General features: G+C 40.0%; 2 protein-coding genes across 3 annotated transcripts; one reads left to right on the top strand and one right to left on the bottom strand.

Moving 5' to 3' along the window:
• Positions 1–1,144: 1,144 nt before the first annotated feature.
• On the bottom strand, positions 1,145–11,516 carry LOC308388043 (serine/threonine-protein kinase ICK-like). Of its 2 annotated transcripts, XM_080868491.1 has the most exons (14): positions 11,335–11,516; positions 8,792–9,060; positions 8,575–8,629; positions 4,805–4,926; positions 4,626–4,705; positions 4,376–4,508; positions 4,106–4,277; positions 3,559–3,726; positions 3,094–3,477; positions 2,736–2,950; positions 2,508–2,650; positions 2,221–2,337; positions 2,025–2,132; positions 1,145–1,910 (listed from the first exon to the last, which is right to left on the bottom strand). In XM_080868491.1, the coding sequence occupies exons 2-14, from the start codon at positions 8,890–8,892 to the stop codon at positions 1,759–1,761; spliced, it is 1,950 nt and encodes a 649-aa protein (XP_080724617.1). In that variant the 5' UTR covers positions 8,893–9,060; positions 11,335–11,516; the 3' UTR covers positions 1,145–1,758. The 2 variants fall into 2 exon arrangements, with proteins under 2 accessions (XP_080724617.1, XP_080724618.1); XM_080868492.1 differs by lacking the exons at positions 4,805–4,926; positions 8,575–8,629; positions 8,792–9,060; positions 11,335–11,516 and having other exon boundaries at positions 4,376–4,507; positions 4,624–4,705.
• Positions 11,517–12,995: 1,479 nt separating this feature from the next.
• Positions 12,996–21,934, top strand: fbxo9 (F-box protein 9). Its single transcript, XM_080868076.1, has 13 exons — positions 12,996–13,159; positions 13,913–13,984; positions 14,953–15,084; positions 15,182–15,239; positions 15,401–15,500; positions 17,364–17,494; positions 17,584–17,698; positions 17,852–17,970; positions 18,976–19,066; positions 20,181–20,276; positions 20,363–20,456; positions 21,250–21,404; positions 21,492–21,934. Exons 1-13 carry the CDS (start codon positions 13,157–13,159, stop codon positions 21,598–21,600), a joined length of 1,275 nt encoding a protein of 424 aa, XP_080724202.1. The 5' UTR covers positions 12,996–13,156; the 3' UTR covers positions 21,601–21,934.
• Positions 21,935–23,310: the final 1,376 nt, after the last annotated feature.

Genomic DNA, 23,310 nt, shown 5'->3' with positions numbered 1-23,310 from the left:
ATGTGTGTTTTTCTTTGGTGTCAGTCTCCACATTAATGCTGGTTGTAGCAGTGCATGCTGATGATGAGTTCCAGTCCAGCTCTTCTGTAATTTGGCACACTTCAGCTTTTTCTTCCCGTTTTCTTTCCTGAGAAAGGCTTCTTGCCACCCTTCCACTGAGACCATTTCTGATGAAGCTTCATTGATTAAAAATTGGCTTTTTACAGAGTTGTCTGTTATATGTAGACAGAAATCTGGCTTATCCCTCAGCTATGTCCCTTTTTTGATGCTTTAATGATTCATAGGTCAGTGTTAAAGTGGCTTGAGAAAAAGAACATTCTTGTTAAAAATAAAATAAATAATAATAATCAGCCAAATCCCAAAGAAAAATTTGGAAATGCCTCCAGAAAGCCTGGAGAACTATTTCTCAAGACCACAATAAAATAATAATAACATCTGGCTCCTTGTAAGAAAATTATAAAGAAATGAAGGATGTTGCAAGACGTTTGCACAACACCGTACTACGTGCTATTAAGCCGTTTGCCAAAATATATTCAAGTTACAGCTGAATAATGAAAATGGGCTCAAAGTGCAGAATGTCTACTTTAACATGAGGCTATTCACATGTAGACTGGAGCAAAGGTTTAGGACATGCAGTTCTTCAATATCCCGCCTTCTTCCTTTTAAAGCAAGAAAACAGAATTTGACAGGTACAGCTGTGAGCTGTCATACGTTGAATAGGCTGACGATCTGAAACAACAAGGAGTCAGAGGAGCTCTCTGTGCAAGCGAAACAGGTCATCCTTAGGCTGGAAAAATAAAGCAAATCCATCTAAGAAGGTAGGAGTATAAACTAGTTACACCAACTGATGGAATATTTTAGTTAAACCCCTTGAAAGCTTCAAGCAGAATCCAATTTTGAGTTAAAATGATGAAAACTGTGTCACTTTCCAAATATTTCCCAACCTATCTGCTTTAGTATTAATAGCTGGATTAATCCCTGACAGAGTAATCCAGCAGCCAAGCTGTGCTCATCCTGCAGCAGCTGTGGGCCTGACATGGAAACTGGGCTGACAGGTAATAGTTCCATTTAAAAGAAATAACAATAAAACGTTTCAATCGACTACAATTGCTTCATAAAAGAATAAACTGTGCGAATACCAGTACCCAGTCAAAAAGTTTAATTGTACTTGATAACCTGCATTTCAATAATTACACTCAGTTTGGCCGAGAGGGGTTAAATGTGTTACTGAACAGAAACGGATCTATACAATGTCACAACCCCTTGAATTGCATTAAAATTCAGTGACATAAAAAAGGAGATAACACATAAATGACAGCTACCTGATTGGAAATGCAATCACTGTAAAACAAAAGAATAATCATGTAAAAAGAAAAACATTACTACTGTACAGAGGCAAAGTAACTTGTCAGCCAAAAAATGTCACAGTGAATAGTTACAGTATGCATATAAAGTGTACATGTGGTAAACAACAGATATGATACAAAACTGCGAATGCAACCTCCGCAGGGCATACGTTCAGCTCTAGAAATACAAAATAAAACACTGATGAGCAAATCTGGGCTCACATTTTGGCAGGTTGCATTCTACCTGTTTACTTAAATATTTTACATATCACAACATCCATGGTGCGCACGACAAAACTGAATTTATTGCTGTGTAAGATTTATGTACACATTTTGATTATAAAACGACTATGCCTACTCTTTGGAGAGAAACAGTTCTTAGGGCACAGATCGGAGCTCAGGGGCGAGGCCACTAGCGGTGTCCGTATTTGGCAGACCAGTCCGTTCGCCCATGAATAGTCTGCAGCGGCGGGCGAGGCAGCAGACCCGGGGTGCTTTTGTTGGTCGATGGCATGTTGGCAGACGTGTTCATCTGGCTCCGGCCAGACCGCCATGTTGCATAATCTGAAACGGCAACAAAGAAACACGAAAAGCAGGTTTTGAAGGCAGTGTTTTTTTCCCTTTATAAATTCCTTTTTTAAGAACTGGGTATCAAAGAAAGCTCAGATCTGTGCTCACTTGATGCTGTTGTCTCCACTGAAGGACCCTGATGCCCTCTGTGACCGGCAGAGCCGCTGTCTTTTTTGTAAAAAGATGGCATGTATCCACCGGGGACTGTATTTGTGCCTGATAGTTAAAAGCAAAAGCCCATTACTTTGAACCTCTTTAACAACAACAACAACAACAAAGAGTCTAAAGGTTACAGTGAAGTTACCGTGAGCGCCTCTACTCGGCAGAGTCCCTCCGAATGGAATACTACTGCTGCCCCAAAGATGGCTTCCAGTGAAGTCTTTACTGGCATTTATGGCCACGTTCTTCTTTGTACTAATGCCTGAAATGAACAGAAAGGCAATCATAAATATTAGACTCTTAAATGGGCAACATTTAAGAATAACAGAGCTAGGTAAACCTATTAACTGAGACCCAACATTATAGATTTTTCTTTTTTAAATAAAGCCCATCCCTTACTTCTGCTATGTATAAAAATACACTGTTTATTACCAGGTAAATATCTCGACTGCCTCAAGTAATGTTGCTTAGCAGAGGCAGTTCTTGATGGCTCTTGATAGGATGCAGTCTTGTTCAGGTTTAAAGGTGCATCTTCATTTCCAGTGGGTCGGCTAAAATCCAGAATATTTCCATATCTGTGAGACAAAAAAGTGGAGGGATCTGAATAACCAGCATGCACATAACTAATGTGCAAATGTCACAAACAGATCAGAGCCTCACCTGCTCGGCGTGCCCTCTCCCTGCCTCGACTTCTGTGTGGAGAAGTTACTTTTCCCAAGAATACTTATAGACGTCAGATCAGTTTCTTCGTAGTCGTCCCAGTCGTCACCCTTGAGGTGCCCTGTGCCGTGGCCCCACCGCCGCCGCCCTCCTCCTCCTTTAGGTTTCAACTGATAGCTCAGCAGGTTTGCATTTTCTGGCTCCTGCCTCGTTTGCTACACCAAGATTGGCCAAGAATATAAAGACAATGCAACAACTTGTCTCTTTAGCCTTTCACTGATTCATTTTTTCTGTGCTCTACATTTGCGCTACTCAGATGTGGATTACACAGATTTTTCAAAGCATTTAGGAGCCTCACCTTGCACTGGAGAGTCTTGTCAACGATGTAAGGAAGATGGCTCTGCGGCGTTCCCTCAGTCTGCTCCTGCTTCAGGATGTGCTTTGGCTGCTGCTGCTCTCGCACCAGCTCTGTGTGCCGCTGGTACGCTGCAGCCTGGGCGGCTGCCGATGCAGGGGAGTGCTGGACCTGCTGAAGAGGCCTGGAGGGCGAGCAGTGTTGGTTGGGAGGAGGAGGCTGGGAGGGGGGCACAGGCTTAAGCAGCAGAGGCTGCTGCTGCAACATCTGTTGAGACTGTAAAGGAGTCTGCATTGGCACACGGCTCGGCTGAGGCCTGCCCTGCTCCAAGATCTGCTGAGGCGTCCCCAAAGCTTGGCCAACATGGAAGTACGAATACCTGAGAGCCTGTGAAAAAAAAAAGTATTTGTTCTCTTCGCTAAGCTGCACAGAGTAATGGAAATACCAGGACATCAAATCAGACACTACCTGGGCAGACGCTGGTCTCTTCTTGGGATCCCACTGCAGCAGGTCGGTCATCAGATGGATGGCTTCAGGACTTGCATTTGGGATCAGTGTCTTCAGATTACTGGGAACACACTGAGGCCAACGGAAATTCATAGCACTGGCCAGCTGATATCCCTCGGGCCAATCATTCTAGAAGGAGGAGTCAGTCCACGGTTCACGTTTTGAGACTTGAAAAACTCAGAAAGCTTCACATTCTCGCTGCGTTGCCAACAGTAGACATGATCGCGCCCACTCAAGCCTGTCCTTATGATTCCACCATATGCACCGTAGCATGTTTCTAAAGGATCACAAGCAGTTCTCAACACTAATAAGCACTTAGTTTGACAGAAGTCGACTCAAACTGCACACAGCAAATAAGGAGGACTCAAAGAGTCTTTTTAAAAGACCCTTTTTTAAAGATGGCTCCTCACACTATAGAGTTTCAGTGAGGTGGACACCAACTCTTATTAAGTAACACCTTGTTTCTCCCAAACTCAAAATGTTTTTGGCTCTGTGTGTGAATAACTACCTTCTTTGGTGTACCCAAGACTTGGCAAATCTTGAATATGGTGTCTACTTCACTGGATCCTGGGAAAAGAGGCCTGAGGGTATACAGCTCTGCCATAATGCAGCCAACTGCCCACTGGTCTATAGGTGAACTGTAGGATGTGGATCTGAGGAGCACCTCTGGAGCTCGGTACCTGGTACAAAAAGAAGAGTAAGAGGACTTAGGCATCCTTCAAGTACATGAGAACTACGTTTGCTCGAAAACAAACAAACAAAAAAAAAATCAAATCACCATCTAGTTGAAACATAATCCGTGTAAGGCGGTCGAGATCTGATCTCTCGGGCAAGCCCAAAGTCAGCTATTTTCACCAGCTCTGGGCCCATGCACAGAAGATTCTCTGGCTTCATATCCCTGTGGAAAAAACCTAACCAGAGACGCGTGCATGAGCATCTCGCCAGATTGAAATGGCAGGGATGCAACATTTAATGAACACCCTGGAGTAAAAACAACAAAAAAACAAACCAAACCAAACCAGACGTACCATGTTTATGAATGAAGGCGAGCCCCTGAAGTATCTGAAACATGATATTTCTTACAGTAGATTCAGGAAATAACCGGGTCCTGCACAAAGAAACCATTCAAAGCTGGATGAGTACAGAAACAGCAAACCTTACTCAAATACACTTTCAAATATGGAAATACCTAAATCACTGCACACACCTGTCTTTCATGAGCTGGTACAAATTCTCCTTCATGTACTCAAATATAAAGTAGAGGTGATCATTTTCCCGAATTACCTCCTTAAGCTTGATCACGTTAGCATGGTTCAGCTTCTTTAAGGACTGCAAGAATAGACACAAGCATTAACACAATGTGGACTCCATAAAGCCGAAGCAGAGGGAGAAATAAATGAATCTAAACATGCTGGACAACACACAGAGGTCACTGCAGCACATTCAGAAGCACACCCTACAACTACCAAAAACCCTTGTAGGTATAGGTAGGGTGTAGTTTGGAGGGTGAAATGCTGCAAAGGTGGGATTTATGCTTACAATTTAAAAAAAAAAGGTGTGGGGGGGGGGGGGGGGGGGGGGAGAAGAGATATGGAATAAATAGAAAGCAGAATGGAGAAATATACACTTTCCCATGCACTGGGATGGTATAGGTTTAACCATGCTATATTTTAGTAAGGGGGAGGAAAGCCATAATGGGTCTCAGATTTCATGATAGCATGCTGTAATTATAAATCTACTCAGCAGGACTCAAAGGAGCAGCATGTTCTACTCGTGTCTGCTGTATCAAGGTTAAGCTCTAGAAAGGGGTGTGTGTAGGCCGGGGTGGGGAACAGAGCTCAAAACCAACAGCACACAAGAATCACCTTCTGCTCTTAGAGCTGGTGTGTGACTGTTGCACTGTGAGGAAATTTAGACAGTAAAATACTGAAACGGTGTGAAAAACAAACAGAAAGGCATTCATTGATTTCCCAAATGGCCTAGCATGTAAATCATCACTACATTACCCATAAAGCAATAGCATATATACACAATAGCATTAAGAGCATTATGAGCTTTCTAAACAAAATAATGAAAAATAATCAACCCAAACTGAAACATTGGCCTTATGTGATAATGCTTTTCCTTATTTTGTGTCATATATGTGCTGGATGTTGTTATTCATACCATAATTTGATAATAATGAGATTTGAAAGTAATCCTAATATGTTTGATTTTAGATTTTTTTTTTACTCTTGGCTGTACATGACGTCAGAGTGACTGCATTTCCTAATATGGTTCTCTCAGACACACAGCAACCCAAACAACTGCTGTTCAAAGGTTTTTCATGTGGAGCAGCCAATCAGAAGGAGAGTGTCCATAAAAGGGAAGGACAGCAGATGCATTATCGTGGGATTAAAGCCCAGTATGTGGTAAATATGGTTAATTTTTAACTGTAAATCCTGAAGAGCTAGTCACGTGTAATAACATCATACTTTATGGTCACGTTTCCTGTTGCAATCAGTGTTTATTGATGTACCTGCCTGTAGTGCAGAATGTCTTTCTTGACATCATGAATTCAAAAATATTGTCACTGGGAATTTAATGAGTGTTATACACCCAACTGATACTTTATTAGGTACATCTCATCAACTGCTCATTAACACAAATAACCACCCCGCCCCTCGATTCTCAGTAGGATATGGCAGCAATTAATTCAATGCATTCAGACATTTGTTGAGACGATCTGCTAATGTTCAAACTGAGCATCAAAGCCACAGTAAGACAAATAACCACTTGTTACAACCGAGGAACGCACAAGAGAATCTGTGAACGCACAAACAGATGCGCTACAGCAGCAAAAGACCACACTGGGTGCCACTCCTGTCAGGTAAGAGCAGGAAACTAAGGCTACATCCTTGGACAATAGCAGCTTGGAAAAATGTTGCCTTGTCTGATGAGTCTTGAATTCTGCTGCAACATTCAGATGGTAAGATTTGAATTTGGTGTACACAACATGAAAGCATGGATCCACCCTGCTTTGTACCAAAGGTTCAGGCTGGTGCTGTTGGTGTAATGGTGTGGGCGAATCTATACCACAAAGAACTTGAAGTAGTTCTGGGGTTTCAACCTAGTACTGGGAAGGTGTAACTAATGAAGCCAGTAAGTGTATGTAAGTAATATTCAGACAGTGAAGTAACTTCAAGTGTCCAATTCAGAAATATACAATGAGGTGAAAGTTTTAAGTTTTGTTCAGGATAAAGACAAATCTTGCTAGCTATGAAATGACCAATTGATGTTTTCTCTGAGTTGTGTCATATATGTGCTGTTGCCATGAGGGATGTTGTTATTCATACCATAACTTGATAATAATGAGATTTAAAAGTAATCCTTACATGTTTGATTTTAGATTTTTTTTTTTTTACTCTTGGCTGTACATGACGTCAGAGTGACTGCATTTCCTAATATGGTCCTCTCAGACACACAGCAACCCAAACACAACTGCTATTCAAAGGTTTTTCATGTGGAGCAGCCAATCAGAAGGAGAGTGTCCATAAAAGGGAAGGACAGTAGATGCATTATCGTGGGAGACTGCACTAAAGCCCAGTATGTGGTAAATATGGTTAATTTTTAACTGTAAATCCTGAAGAGCTAGTCACGTGTAATAACATCATACTTTATGGTCACGTTTCCTGTTGCAATCAGTGTTTATTGATGTACCTGCCTGTAGTGCAGAATGTCTGTCTCAACATCATGAATTCAAAAATATTATCATGTTGAATTTCATGAGTGATATACACCCAACTGATACTTTATTAGGTAATCTTATCAACTGCTTATTAACACAAATACCCCTTTGATTCTCAGTAGGATATGGTAGCAATTTATTTAATGCGTTCAGACATGTAGACACAGTTGAGACAATCTGAGCATCAAAGTTACAGTAAGACAAATAACAGCAACTGAGGAACGCAGAAGAGAGTCTCTGAATGCACAAACAGATGCGCTACAGCAGCAGAAGACCACACTGGGTGCCACTCCTCAGGTAAGAGCATGAAACTGACGCAACAGTTCTCATTGGCTCACCAACCTTGAACAACGGCAGCTTGGAAAAATGTTGCCTTGTCTGATAAGTCTTGAATTTTGCTGCAACATTCAGATGGTAAGGTTTGAATTTGGTGTAAACACCATGAAAGCATGGATCCATCCTGCTTTGTACCATAGGTTCAGGCTGGTGTTGTTGGTGTAATGGCGTGGGCGAATCTATACCATGAGTAGTTCTGAGGTTTCAACCTGGTACTGGGAAGGTGTAACTAGTGAAGCCAGTGAGTGCATGTAAGTAATATTTAGACAGTGAAGTAACTTACAGTGAGGTGACAGTTTTAAGTTTTGTTAAGGATAAAGGCAAATGTTTCTTGCTGTGAAAGGGACAACATATATTTTCTCTGAGTATGTTAAATTCTTCAGGACTACTTTGGATGGCACAAGCATGACAGGGGTCAAATGACGTGTTCTAATGCACATCGAGCCAGAACCAGCTGGCCACTTTGGTTTGGCTGACTATTCCTGTGTAGTACAGCATAAATCAGTTTCTGCTGAGAGTCTTCAGTGTGCAAAGCTACCTCTTTCCCTCATCTGCCAAGGAGGACTAGTAGAATAAAAACAAAAATCTTCAGGACAAGCACATTTACATGTTTTAAAATCATAAAAATGACATCTTGTGTCACATATAAATATAATTCTGTGTATTTCATTCAGAAAACAAGGTACTATGTTAAAGCACAACAATGCTGATCAATTCAAGCCTGGATACAACTGAAGAGGCTGCAAGATATCCTTTAAGGATTAAGTGTTTAAAGTAAATGTGGTAGGTTGATTAAATCATTTTTCCCCACCAAGAATGAAGAATTGTGTTAACAGATTCAATGTTAAATTTGGGTTGATTTATTTTCCATCACTCACTTTAAAATGTTAAACTTTTAGAAAATGTAAGCTCACCTTCACTTCACGGAGGTTCATGCATTCTTCCCAGGAGTAGAACTTCCTTTTCATTCTGAAATAACATAACAGAAAAAAATAAAAAAAACAAAACAGCCTGTGTCTTGGCTTACAGTTAGCTTTTTAAGTCGAGACCAAATGAAATCATACTATAGCTAAACCCAAGAAGGAAAAACATCTATCAGATTACAGAGAAACACAATTTTGTGATACTCACTTCTTAATGGCAACTAGTTCCCCCGACTCCAGACTGCGGCCGAGGATGACTGAGCCGTAGGTGCCATCCCCGAGCTGTCTGATGGTAGTGTATCTATTCATTATGCTTGTCCTTCCGTAGCATTGTCAGGGGACAGATAATAACGGGGTGGAAAACAGAGATGTGTTCGCCTCCTACTGCTGAATGCAACCAGATTTTCCTGTGACAACAGCAGAAGACTACAGGCAGAGGTGGAGGACTCATTGTGTCATGGACTTCTGTCCTTTGAGCTGAGAAAGAAAAAAAAATAAAGAGACCAAGCATGAGTTCACTCAGCAAAGGATCCACAAACTAACCACTGAGTGGGACATTATTTCTTTAAGCCTTTAAATCTTATCAGTCAGAAAGATTTAATATTGTCTCCCATCACTAAGTATATGTTTCCACAATATATCCAGGTACAGATATACTAACCAAAAAGTCACACAGATAGTTAAGAGCCTTGATTGGTTAGTTCTGCAGTAGAGTCTGAACTCTGGAACAATGCTAAAAGGTCGTGCGATCTGATGAATGCTCCAGAGTGATGGATGTGATGCATCGAGGTAAGAAGAGAGGCAGGTGAAGTGATGCGCCCACCATGCATAGTTCATACCGTCGAGTTTTTCAGGTGACCAAAAACTGAGGCCAGCTAACTACTTGAATATATGGATTAAAAAACAAAAAACATGAATTATTATTTTTTCCCTTTCCTGATAGTGCACCATTTTCGGAGATGATAATACTAGGATTTTGAGTAGTTCAGGGGGGAAATTTTGGGATGTGCTGGAGAAGACATTATACAACTGTCCGCCTCTCCCATCATAAACGCAACATCATGGTGAAAAAGTAATGCAACTCTGCATGGAAATAATTACGACACAGCGGAAGTTTGTAGAAACATAAACACACCAGCTCACTCATATCATATCTTTTATTGAATGCATGCAATTTATAGTCACCCTTCCATCCCTTATTTAATAGAATACAGGATTTGGAATAAAAAAAAAAAAAAAAATCCTAACCCTCGAGGTCAATGTGTTATTACACAGAAAATTTAAGTCCACCTCCATCAAGATGTGACTGAAAGACTTGCATGCTTTGCGTAGTGAGTTTCAGTTTCTTACTTCTACACAAAGGCTTTTAGTGCCAAAGTACAGCATAACAAGGTTTAAAAATAGCTTTCTTCCAGCAGCCATCACTCATAGTTTTGCTATCCTAGATGATGCTGTGCAGATTCTCAATATCAGCATCAGAGAACATTAGAGGGACAGCTCAAGTTGAGATGGAGACAAAGTTAGAGTGGCAAGGCTGAGATGGTTTACACATGGGCAGAGGAGGGAGAGTGGATATATTACATAAAGGATGCTGAATATGTAGCTGCCAGGAAGGTGGAAAAGAGGAAGACCATGGAAGGAGTAATGAATGTAGTGAAGCATGACGTGAAGAGGGTTAGTGCTGGGGTGGTAGAGATAGGATAAGGCGGAGGCAGATGATCTGTCATGGTGACCGCGCTAAAGGGTGCAGCTGAAAGAAAAATTTGGGCAAAATATTCTTTGGACTGAAGTAAAACTAACAAAAAAAATTCATAAAAATAACGTCATACCAACAGTCAAACATAATGGTCACAGTGTGATGGTCTGGGGCTGCTTTGCTGCTTCAGGACCTGGAAGACTTGCTGTAATTGATGAGACCATGAATTTCTGATATCTATCAGAAAATCCTGAAGGAGACTGTCCGTCTGTTTTGGAGTGGCCCAGTCATGGTCTGGTGTGAAATCAGATTAAGATCATGCATTTCAAGCATCTCAAATAGGCTGTTCATGCCGGAAAACTCTCCAATGTGGCCAAACTAATGGAAGAGGGGCCAAAATTCCTAGACAGTGATGTGACAGACTCATTGCCACTTATCACAAACACTTGATTCCAGTTCTTGCAGCCAAGGGTGGCACAACCAGTTATTAGGTTCAGGGGGGCAATCACTTTTTCCACACAGTCATGTGGGTTTGGATAGCTGTGCTGTTTTACCCTAAATAAATGAACTCATATTTAAAAACTGCATTTTGCATTTACTCAGGTTATGTTTGTCTAACATCAAGCTTTATTCATGACCTAAAACGTTTAAAATGATAATAAATAGAATACAAATTAAGAAGGAGGCAATATCTTTTTCTTTCTTTGTAACAGCACAGTATCAGGAAACTGATTATATTGGCCAATTTATCACCAATCATTTCAAAAGAGGGGTTCACATTATGTTAACCTACTGGCAAGAGCTAGCAAACCAGCTACTGTTTACTGCTTTGTTCACTGACGTTGTTCAGACTGACTGGATTTAATACTACAACAACCCCCTGTGAGTTTGTGGTTACATTTTAGCCAGCCCTCTATCAGCTAGCGTGGTAGAAATAAACATTGACCGCATTGTGATGCTGCTGGTGGCCCAGCTGCTGACAAGCCATCAGAAAAACAGTGGACAGAATGGGCTTCTTACTCAAAATAAAACGACGAGCAGCACACAGCACTTACCCTCCTCGCGTCAAACCGCCAACAGTTCATAGCCAGTCATTCGTAGTCGATGGTAAACAAATGGCTTACTCCATTAGCCCGCTAACTGTTACCGTTACACTCCGAATAGCCGCAACCAGTGTACCCAACACACACCGTAAATAAATCTCCAGCTAGGCCCCTTCCTCCCTTCCTTCCCTCCTTCCTTCCTCACAGAGATTACCAAGATCTCGCGTTGCTGTGAAAAGACCCTGCGGTTTAATTTCAACAAATCACAGCAGTCCTCCTCTCATCCCGTCGTAAAGATGCTGGAGCGTAAACACCAGCTTTTATGTATCTATATCGCTTTTAAGGAGTGCGGACTATTTAAAGAAGGGCTTTTACTGTGTTTAGTCCACGCATTGCTAGAGAAGATAAACATGAAGCAGTGCAGTCATTTAAAGTTATCGACATTTTATGACATAATCGTGAAGGGCGAATGGCGAGGTGTAAAGACCAGCCAGTAACATAAAAAATACGCAAAGAGTGGAAAAGATGTTTAGGTGCAGAGCAAAAGCGAAAGTGAGCAACATTTAGTGCTCTTGTTTCGCACTCTTCTTTGATTAAAGAAAAAAAAAAGAGCCCTTATTATGAATGTGAGGTCATCATCGTTTTCCCTACTCCCTAAATTGTTAGTCCGCATTCTTTTTTACATGTATAAAGTGCCTTTCAGAGACTGCTGTTGCCATTTGGTGCTATATTATAATGAATTGCAAAAATAAATAAGTAAATTAAAAAAAAGAAAAAAAAGAATGACATATGTTGACTGTGGAGGCCAATTGAGTACAGGGAACTCACTGACATGTTCAAGGAGTCAGTTTGAGATTATCTGAACTTTGTGACATAGTGTGTTATCCAGCTGGAAGAAGCCATCAGAAGATGGGTACACTGTGACCAAAACTGAGGTAGGCTCTGGCATTTAAATGATTGGTTGGTACTAAGTTGCCCAAAGTTTGCCAAGAAAATATACCTAACACCATTACACCATCACAACCCTGAACCATGGATACAAGGCAGGATGGATTCATGCTTTCATGTTGTTTATGCTAACCATCTGAATGTTGCAGCAGGATTCAAGACTCATCAGACTAGACAGCATTTTTCCAATCTTCTATCATCCAATTATGGTTACCCTGTGCAAACTGTAGCCTCTATTTCCCCTTAGCTGATGGGAGTTGCATTTAGTGTGGTCTTCTGCTGCTGCAGCCCATCTGCTTCAAGGTTCCACATGTTGTGCATTCAGAGATGCTCTTCTGCGGTTGTGATGAGTGGTTAATTGGAATCTAGTTTTAATCAACAACCATGCTACATTCAAAGCCACTTAAATAACCTTTCTTCCTCATTCTGATGCTCAGGTTTAGCTTCAGTGGGTCATCTTGATCATGCTTAAATGTGCCATGTGATTGGCTGGTTCCACCAGCAGTGGAACAGGTGCACCTGTCAGAGTATTTAATGTCCCGTAATTAACATGCCAACAATTTGGTCACTAAAGACAGTTGTTGTTATAATATAACACACACATACAGGCCACTCATAAATGACAGCTGCTAGTCGCTGCCCCACACAGGGATGTTTATTTTTCAGCTGATATTGAAGAGCCGGAGTGACACAGGGCGCTTCTCGAGTCTCACAGCGCCTCCTGACTTCCTGTGCCACTGAGGCTCCGGGCTACTCAGCGAAATGGCTGCGTTCCTGCGAGCTCGTAAATATGTCCGTTGTGTTGTCCGTTTCTCCGACCGTGAACTGTAAACGGTAATACTGACCGCCTGTGAAGATAACAAGGAGACTTACTGGCCAGGTTGTCATGGTGGGTCACCGTGTTTTTGGCAGTTATGCAGCGAAAAGTGTTAGCGAGCTAGCGAGCTAATGTAGCTAACGTCACCTGGCTTCTTTTAATGCTACCTGCAGCTCAGCCGAGCTGTAAGCTAACTAGTTTACTAACTAGTTACGAAAGTAGTTGATTTACAACACTTGGCGCCTACATTTAGATGCAAGACCCTCAAATCAACGATATGCAGATTAATTCACAGTATTATACACCGAGGTTAGCATCGCAGACTGTTAAGCTAAATATGGTTGTGTTACCTGAGTTGCTTCTAAATCAGGCCCACAGCAGAACTTTATAGTTTCTATTTTTTGCAACAAGTTTGACCACTTTGACAGTTTGTATGTTAAAGAAAAATGAAACTTATTTACCGCAACATGAACAGGGAAGTGTGCTGTAATAACAAGGAGCATCAAACTGTCAACAAAAAACGGTGTGCAATGCATATAAAGCAACGTGTACTTACAATATTGTTGTTTATTACGTATTTCATATGCATTTTAAATCGATTTTGTTTAGGGAGTAGCAGTGTAATTAACTTCAACCCAAAGTGAGCTAAATGCATATATTAATGTTTATGTGTATTAAGTTTGGTTACATGAGGCTTGCTATTCTAGTCTCTAAATTTATCACCTTATTGACTGCTATATACAGGATGTCTGATAATCTGTTTTTTATATAAATAGTTAACCGTAAATTAATTTTTTTAAATTATAACTTCGGTTTCGTGTGCAGGCTGACGAAAATGCAGATATTGAAAGTACAGTAGAGGATGAAGATGAAAGTTCAGATGATCCAGATCTTCAGGTGAGCAGCATAAATTATGGTTTGTGCAACACTCTAGGGCTGTGCTTCATTAAATTTTACTTCCAAGGAGCCACATTTTCTTGCAATTTATTTATTTAGTCATAAAAGCACACAGTGGTGTTAGTGGAAGGTAAGCGTGGTAAGAAGACATTCTTGAGGGGACACAGGGAGAAAAGACTGAGATGTGTCAGATTACACAAAACTTGCACTGACAATCAGTGACAGCAGGTCTGATGGAGTGATGGGTCTAATTTGAAATTCTTCTTTTAAATTGTCATCAATATGTACAGTTGAAGCCAGGAGAGTGGTACAACAGTGGGTGTCTGCTGCCGTCTATATAACATGGTGGAGGTGCTGTTATTTTGATCCATCATGCAAAACCATCTATAAAGCTTCTGATTGTCAACAGCTTCATTTTTCAGCATAACAATGATCCCAAACACACTACCAATGTAGTAAAAACATACCTGCAGAGAAAAACACACTATGCTATCAGTCAGGGCTAGGGCCTCCCCAGAGCCTGGAGCAGTACATCTAACTTATCTTCTGAAAATAAAACAAAAACTGCAGTGTCATTAATGCATAAAGGTCAAGAAAACTACAATATTCCTAAAAGCGAACCTGTACTGTGCATCAGTGTATCCTTCGAGCTAGCACTGAAATCACTAACAAAAACATTTCTTTTGGCCAAAGATAAGATATGTTATCCCCTCATGTACTTATTTGTTTAAAGTGGCAAAACCTGCGCTGTATGCAAAACATGGCAGCCAAATTAATTCTCATATGTTAGGCAGGTACAATGAAAGACGAGGAGGACTTAATTTTGTTTGTTTGCAACGATTATAGCCTGTTATAGCCTATTTGTAAACCAAATAGGCTATAACAGCAGTGTTAAAGTTCAACTAAGCATGGATAAGCTGAAACCTTTCTTTGGCACTCACTCTATTAATGTTGTAATCGAATTCCAGCTGGAGCTCAATGTGTTCAGAGCTCAGTGGATGTCTGAGCTCAAACCGAGCTCTGGAGCGAGTGGAACGAGCAACCGACTGCTCCAAGCCAAAGGTCTGAGGAAGGCTCAAGAAATTGCTAGAGAGGAAAAGGCAAGTTGGGGAATTATTTTTTTTCTAGCTGTAAGCTTGCATGTGTTGTCGATTATTATCAGCTGTTAAATGACTGACGAGAGTCACCTTCCCTCAGGCCACAGAGCTGTTCTTGAGAGCTGCTCAGGAGGAGCAGAATGGAGCTGTCTATGAAGGTATGCGCTACATAGGATACAGATGGCACTTTACCACAAATAAAAATAACTCTTTAGAAGTTAACAACTCTTTATCCTTACCCGCCGTCCATTTAGTTCTGTAATTTCTCTGAGGTTGTTTGATTTGTTTCTCATGTCTAATCTGATGTTTTTACTTGCAGCTATCAAATTTTATCGCATGGCTATGCAGCTTGTTCCTGACATTGAGTTTAAAATCAACTACAGCCGTCCTCCTGATGCAGACAGAGGTGGAGGGAACTAGTAAGCTACTTTATTTTGTTTAATCTTACCGCAGGTCTATTTTGTGACAGCATGTTTTCAGACATTAAGTTGTTCTAAAATTATAGTCTTATGCAAATCGCTTTCTTTTCGGGGATCATTTTCCCCTGTGAGGTAATTAAGATGCTAAACAGAGAGCTGCTATATTAATTATTATTGAAATTATACTAGTAGTATAAAGGCTGAACTACGGCTGCTCAATCGAATTTTAATCACGATTACGATCTGGGCTTTCAACGATCATTAAAAATGACTGAGCCGATTATTAGCCCCTCCCTCGTGCTTTACTCTCGCGCTGCTCCGTGTGGCAAATCGAGCGCACCTCTCAGGATTTCGAACACGTGCCACAACAATTACCGGTAAGAAGACCCAAGGGAAGCTCGGAAAGCTAAGCAGAAGTTACTTGGGGAGGAGAGTGACTGCCGTTGGTTGAAAAGAGAGGTGTAAAAAAAAAAAAAAAAACTTCAGTGGTGTGGAAACATTATGGGTTCTACTTGTCGTGGATCAAGTAGACATAGTGTGTAAACTTTGCTACGGTGTCGTAGCTGCACCACAGAGCAACACTGCAAAGTTCACTAAACATAGATGTTTACATTTTTCATTTATTTTTTATATTGCAAACATTTGCCCTGTTATCAGTATTTGCACACTATTTTATATTATTTTTTAAAGTCATTATTCAATACATTGTTATTGTTAACCCTTTAAATCCCTGTAGAACCGGAACTGCGTAAGCTAGCGCAATAATTTGTTTTGCATATGAAACCGGAGGAGTTGTACTTATATCTTATGCCATCAGCTTGTCCTCGGTCACGGTTTCCTTCCACATAAAGCTTTGCAAAAATTGCATAAAAAGCGCTTGCAGGAACAAAAACATAATATTCCAGAAACAGCTGTTCGTAACACTTCCCACAATGAAAAAGACGTCAACGCGAGCTATCGTATGTCCGCCATTTCCTGTCCGAAACCGGAAGTGACGTCATTTTCGCGGAAAATGTAGTTTTTTACTTGTAGGCCTTAAAAGCCTATACTGGTGTTTTTATAAGTCATGTTTGACTTTTCTGAATAGTTTCTGGGATGCTTAGAACTCGAATTGCACTGCTGGAAATAGTTTATTTTGATGCACATGCTGTTTTCTTTGCAAATTTGCATCATAGGATTGTTTTTTGTTTTCCCTGCAGTATATAAAAATTGCTATATCCCCAAAATAAAACTATGAAGACACTCAAAATAAATTTCCTGTTCTTCTAAACTATTTTTTGCAACTTTTTTGTATTTAAAGTTTTGAGGGATAAGCCTCTTAAATTTCCCCAAGTAGAAATATATGTTAAAAAAAAAACAACGATTTTCAATTTTTTTGTAGTTTATTGCACTTTTTTGTAATTAATGTAATTACTATGGACTTAATGCATACATATTATTAAAATATGGGCTATAACAGTTGTATTGATGTATAGCAACTTGAAATGCTCCCAAAAATGGCACTACAGCATGTAAAAAAAAAAAAAAAAAAAAAGCTCTGGCGGACTTGGTTCTATGGTAGGTCTTAAAGGGTTAAATAAATATCGTCAAATAATCGAGATCTCAATTTCAGTGAAAATAATTGTGATTATCATTTTTGCCATAATCGAGCAGCCCTAGGCTGAACTTATAATGAGGGTGTGAGGAGGATCACTCAGCTGGATTAAAACTTAAGCTGCCCCATTTACAACAACAACAAAAGCAACTTTTCTTTCTTTGCTTTAGTTTGGTAGGTGAATAATATAGTGTGCTGGCTTGTATGAGAGCAGTGCATAGTCTAATTTCTTAAACTGAGCATACTGTGTTTATTTTTCTTTTTTGCAGCATGGAGGATAGTGATGCTGATGGGGAGATCGAGGATCTACTTGCCTACTTCGAGCAGCAGCTATCTGTGGAAGGCTCATTTCCAAAGATCTGCACTCCTGAGGTTGAAATGACTCAGGTGCACATTTCAGGTAAAAAACTCTAATGTAATTTCATTGTAAACCTCTCGAGTCATAATAAACACATAGCCATTATCATTCTTTTCTTTTTTTGATTGCAGCTTTGCCACGGGAAATCCTGATGTACATATTTCGGTGGGTTGTATCAAGCGATCTGGACATGCGCGCTCTGGAGCAGCTGTCTTTGGTTTGCCGTGGGTTTTACATTTGTGCAAGGTCAGCCTCGCTTTCAAAGAAATCAGCTGGATGACAAATTATTTGTCAGCAAGCTCAGCTTTTGACAAAATTGCCAATTTTATATCAGGCAATAAAGGATCTCATGGTGCTGTGAGCTCTTAATTTTTTGTTTCGCTTTCATTCTCTCTCCAGAGACCCTGAGATTTGGCGCTTGGCTTGTTTAAGAGTTTGGGGACGGAAGTGCACTAAACTTGTACCCTTCACATCTTGGAGGGAGATGTTCCTGCAAAGGCCCAGAGTCCGTTTTGATGGTAATTACTACTGACACCTCAGGTTTCTAAACCCACATTAGTGCAGGAAAATACCAAAGGTACTGTTTTGTAACAGATACAAAATGATTTAAGAGCTAGAGTGTCATAGAAATTTTTTTTTTTTTTATCAAGACAGATACCACAAGCGTGCTTATCAAGTAAAATTTTCCACGTAATGTTTTTTTTAATTTTTTTATAGCAGTTTATTTCAAATCACGTTGGCCTAGAGACCTGGCAGCGACCATCTCCCAACCACTGTTGAAGAGGGAAAAGAGCAGTTGCTAGCAATTGCTAACTTGAAATTTGTCACAGAGAAATATGGTGCTGTCGAAAACCACCTCGTGATTGCAATCTTCAGTAGTTTGCATGGAGGCTGATCTGCAAGCATATGTCAGCTACTCGGTGGAGATCATTCACCTTCAAAATAAAAATTTCAGATTTTTAAACGTGTGGTTACAGTGGTAAAACCCAAGTTTTACTGTGAAGGGGAATGTTTTTTCACTACATCATGGAGTGTAACTGTACAGTGTTTGCAGACGAGTCTGTGTCTTCCATGTAAACTATGGGGAATCTGCTAGTGACCCGAAGCAAACGAAAGGAGGTTTTTGGGGCAGAAATTTCTTTGTGACTAATTTCATTTGGTGGGAAATTCATATTTGTGTCGCCAACTGGTCTCTAGGTATAAGGACTTCATGAAAGTTTGCCACCCACGTTTGCATACCTGCTCTTAACTTGCAGTTCACTGTTGCCCCCTGCAGTGTGAGGCAGCTGCTGGAAGGGTACTGAGTTTCAGTACATAAAAAGACCGCAGGAATAATGTTACGGGTGTAATACTTCTTTATGCTGCAAACTTTTAGATGATTGTTACATGCAGCTAACAACAGTTGAGTGCTAAATGCCTCAAATTACCAGCCACTAGTGTTGTTTTTTGCTGATGCTTTTAGAAGTTATTGCTGCCATATTCAATGTAAACGAATTACTGGATGATTCATTTTCTTTCCACAGGTGTGTATATCAGCAAAACATCGTACATTCGCCAAGGAGAGGAATCACTGGATGGATTTTACAGGGCTTGGCACCATGTTGAATACTACAGGTAAATATTTGAGTGTAGTCTTTATTTATTGTGAGTTGTAACGAAACCACAGATGACATTTTTGACAGTGATGACCAGAGATGGGCAGTAACGCGTTACTGTAATCCGATTACTTTTTTCAAGTAACGAGTAAAGTAAGGGATTACTATTGCAAAAACGGTAATTAGATTACCGTTACTTTCCCGTAGGAACACTGCGTTACTAAAACCGTGATTTTTTTTTTTTTTTTTTTTTTTTTTTTTTTTGCAAGAATGTCTCATGACAGTGACGTAAGCAAGTGCGACGTTGGTGACAACAGCTGTGTGCAGATCAACAATGGATAATATATCGAGTGCGGGAGAGAGTATGAGCGTGCAGCATTTAAAGTGTGGAAGTACCGACCTTACTTTGAATTTGATTCCATAAAAAGTGACAAAAACATTAGCGTCCATCGTGCGTGGGAAGAAAACTTATTTTTACAGCGAAAAAAACCCCTAAACTTCCGAGCAAGCACCAAGTGTGCTACGACATAATGGGGAAAGTCACAGAGAAACTCGCGGATTCTTCCACTGACCGCTGCGGCACACCTGCACCAGTGTAAACCTCCGCCTACCCTACTCCTGCTTTACAGGTGAAAATAGAGCAAAAGGACCGCTAGACCAAAGGACTTTATTTATTTTCTGCTGTGTTTTACTTGCATCTATTTGAAAGAGTGAGTGTAAACACAAAAAATATTTTATTTTATGTGCTGGAATGTGCAGAAAATAGGTTTAAATGTTAAACTAATTTCTTCCAGTCAGAGAATGTTGCATATAATAAAATTTTTGCTTGATGCATAAAGTTAAAAGATTAAAACTAATAAAACAAGTTTTAAAAAGATGCTTTTCCATTTGGTTACATTTTGTATGATTGATTATGTAGAAAAAGTAGAATTGGGCTGAAAGATCTATGGCTTTATCACCTATTCAGGTTGTAAATCGTGTTTTTAAAAAGTAACTAAGTAATTAATTACTTTTGAAAGTAAGTAATCAGTAAAGTAACGGGATTACTTTTGGGGGGAAGTAATCAGTAATTAGTTACTGATTACTTTTTTCACGTAACTTGACCAACACTGGTGATGACATTGTTACCTCAGGTACCTCCGCTTCTTCCCTGATGGCCACGTCATCATGCTGACCACCCCTGAGGAGCCTTTGTCCGTTGTTCCCCGTTTGCGTACCAGGAACACCAGGTACACCTCATCTTTTCTCTAAACTCAGCTGGACCCATAGAGAGTATAAAGGATTGACAATTGTTTAATTGTGCTTCATTTCTCAGAATGGATTCAGTTCTGCTCGGTCACTTCCGTCTCTCACAGGAGACAGGCAATCAAACCAAAGTTTTTGCTGTTGTCTGCAAGAAAAAAGATGAGGTAAGGAAATGTTTGAGGCATTTGAGGGGTGGGAGATGAATAGATAACCATATATGTATAATAAGGCCAGCTCATTGAGTAAATGAAACCTCAATAAATGGAAGTGGTTAAAAAAAGTCATGTTTAAAACAGTGCAAATACAGTTGCAGTTACACAATTTGGGGAATTTTCCCCTTGAAAAAAATTACATAGTTTAATCCTAGTACCTCATTCATCAGTGTGTTAGCATGTCTGTTTCTTTTCATGGAAGAAGTTGGCCTCTTATTGGCCTCTACTCGAACACAAATAAGTTATTTAGCGTGCAGTACATGGCTGCACCAGCATTGTGCTTGTCAAAAACATTCCTGCATAACATTACATTGCATTACATAAACACAACACTGTTAAATGTATTGTTATAGTTTACTAGGTCTAAAATGATTTCCCCCTACACAAGTTATACTTCTACTAATGTGTGAGGGTGCTAAAGACTGCAGCATTGACCCACGGGTGCTGACAGAATCTATGCCTCTGTTCGAAGCACCCAGAGCCCGGGAAAAAAACGCTTTATTTATGTTACGGATACAGTTAGAAACAAAATCTGAAATAACTGAATCTCAGCTGTGAGTTTGGCTTAATCTCTTCTGGTTGATTGCCAGCTTTGTAGTTATCACATTTCTGGCAGGTTTACAGTATATTCGGCATTCTTAGGTGCCATGTCTCTGAGAGCATCTGCTGTGAATTCCAGTTTTCCATAATATTTCACCTAACCTGTCGGATTACGTCTGAACTTGTAAACCGCATCTGTTGACAGAAAGCGACCGACTTCCAAAGGAATCGGTTCTGCAGGCGGAACCCAGCTCCGGAGGCTGAACACAGCTTTCACGTGGGACTGGCTCTGTCCTCTGGGGGGCATCAGAGTTTTAGTAAGCTTGTGTGGATCCACCATTCCTGCCACATCACTTACAAGTAAGTCACAGGACTGCTAATAGAAGTGACCAAGAAGGGAAAAAATGTCAATTTCTGTTCTAAACCTGACCGTGATTATGCTTTTAGGTTGACTGGGGAAACGGTCATTACTACTTTTGACCTGGACAGGATGTACACACCCTTCTTCTTTGCACGTGTGAAGAGTTACACTGCTTTCTCTGAGCAGCCTCTCTAAGCAGACCCTGCACATGATCTCACGAAGACCACAGCAGAGATTGAGTCATCGTTGCATCAAAAACTCACGTACTTCTCAGCCTGTTTTAATTTGTGCTGCAGCTGCTTTATGGTGTTGCTGTTTGAACCCTCACGTTTTCTAAATGAAAGCATGTCATTCTTTCAGGTACACTTTAGAGAAAAATACTTATTTTCTGATTTCAGAAATTGTGGTAATATGCTGAGAGCTAAAATAATTAGCAGAATTTCCCACCTGTTCCAAGCAATGAATGTTCATACTGTTTTTGTTTTGTTGTGCACTTTCTTCCTCAAATAAACAGTGATGAACAAAACAGCCTCGCTGCTGTGTTGGGGCTTTCTTTTACTCAAAATTGATAGATTACAGAAAACCTACAATAGAAAACCTATTACACAACATGAGTTCAACAGAAAGCATTGCAGATTTAATTTCATGCTTCTACATCATTTGTCTCTTTGAGGACACGTGGGTTTAATCCACACATTACATTTTCTCTGAACTGAGCAGATCAAACAGGATTTACAGGAAAAAAACCCAAAAACAATAAATGTGAAAGTTGTTTGGATTAGTCTGAAATCATTTGTAGCTTTACTAGAGCTGGTGGCTGATCTAAAACTCTATGAAAATGGCAAGTAAATATTTAAATTGTTTGCTGTTGCCAGTTTTTTGGTGGTTCACAGTAAACTGAAGGAAAAGGTCAATAAACGGCTTCTTTTACAGCAATCCTGAATCACTGCGATGAAGCCATCGTTTGGTCATTTAGCCGGCACTGATTTATGGGAAAAGCAGTGGGAGGATAATGAGGAAATTGCCTAATAATACCTCCAGAAAACCACACCAGTAAGCAGTTATTGTTTCTGACTCATGCTGGACACAATATCATTTTCCCATAGCAAGAGTTTGAGAAATTAGTTTGAGGCAAATTACCTGAACGGCCACTTGAACGTTTGTCTGTTTCACAAGTCTTTAAAATATCTGTTTGCATGTTTACATTTCAATGACATGTTCGAGTTTGTTTACCATTTATGTAACAGTGTAAAAATGTACAGTTATTGCTATTAATGTGGGTTTCCCTGTCTGCATCCCCTAATCCCAACCGGGCGCTCCTCCCTGAGCCTGTTTCTGCTGGAGTTTTCTTCCTGTTAAAAGGGAGTTTTTGTTTTCATTTCTTTCAGACTTTTTGCTTTTCATTCAGTTAACTTTCCAACATTAGTTTGTTAATTTTACTTTAGTTTTTATTTATTGAAAATGTTTAATTTCCATTGGTTTTAGTCGTAGTTTTAGCCTTTAATATGTCAAAGGTAAGATAAAAAGAAATAAATCAGCACATGTATTGCAAAAAATATGAATATGTCTATCAAAGCCTCATGAGGTATTTTTTTCCCCAAACACTAAATCTAAACATGCATTTACTTTGTTTTAGTTGGTTTTCCAAGTTAAAAGAGGATTTGTTTTATTTTTTCAGAGGTCTAATTGTTATTTGTATTTCAGTTTACTTTTTTTTTTTTTTACATCTAGTTTTACAGGGGTTTTTTTGTTTACTTTCAGTTACCTATAATAACTCTGTTATTGATGGAGCAGCGGGAGATCTGATAACCAAACCTTGTTTTTACCTGTGCTTATGTTAGAGAGACTGTGGGGGGGGGGGGGCGAATCTAAACATTGCATACTGTACTGCTGATTTTATAAACG

Source organism: Rhamphochromis sp. 'chilingali' (genome assembly GCF_963969265.1).
Source record: "Rhamphochromis sp. 'chilingali' genome assembly, chromosome: 20".
NCBI classification, from domain to species: domain Eukaryota; kingdom Metazoa; phylum Chordata; class Actinopteri; order Cichliformes; family Cichlidae; genus Rhamphochromis; species Rhamphochromis sp. 'chilingali'.
Note: the sequence above shows the minus strand (reverse complement) of the source record. Positions and strands in the feature narration are given on the sequence as shown.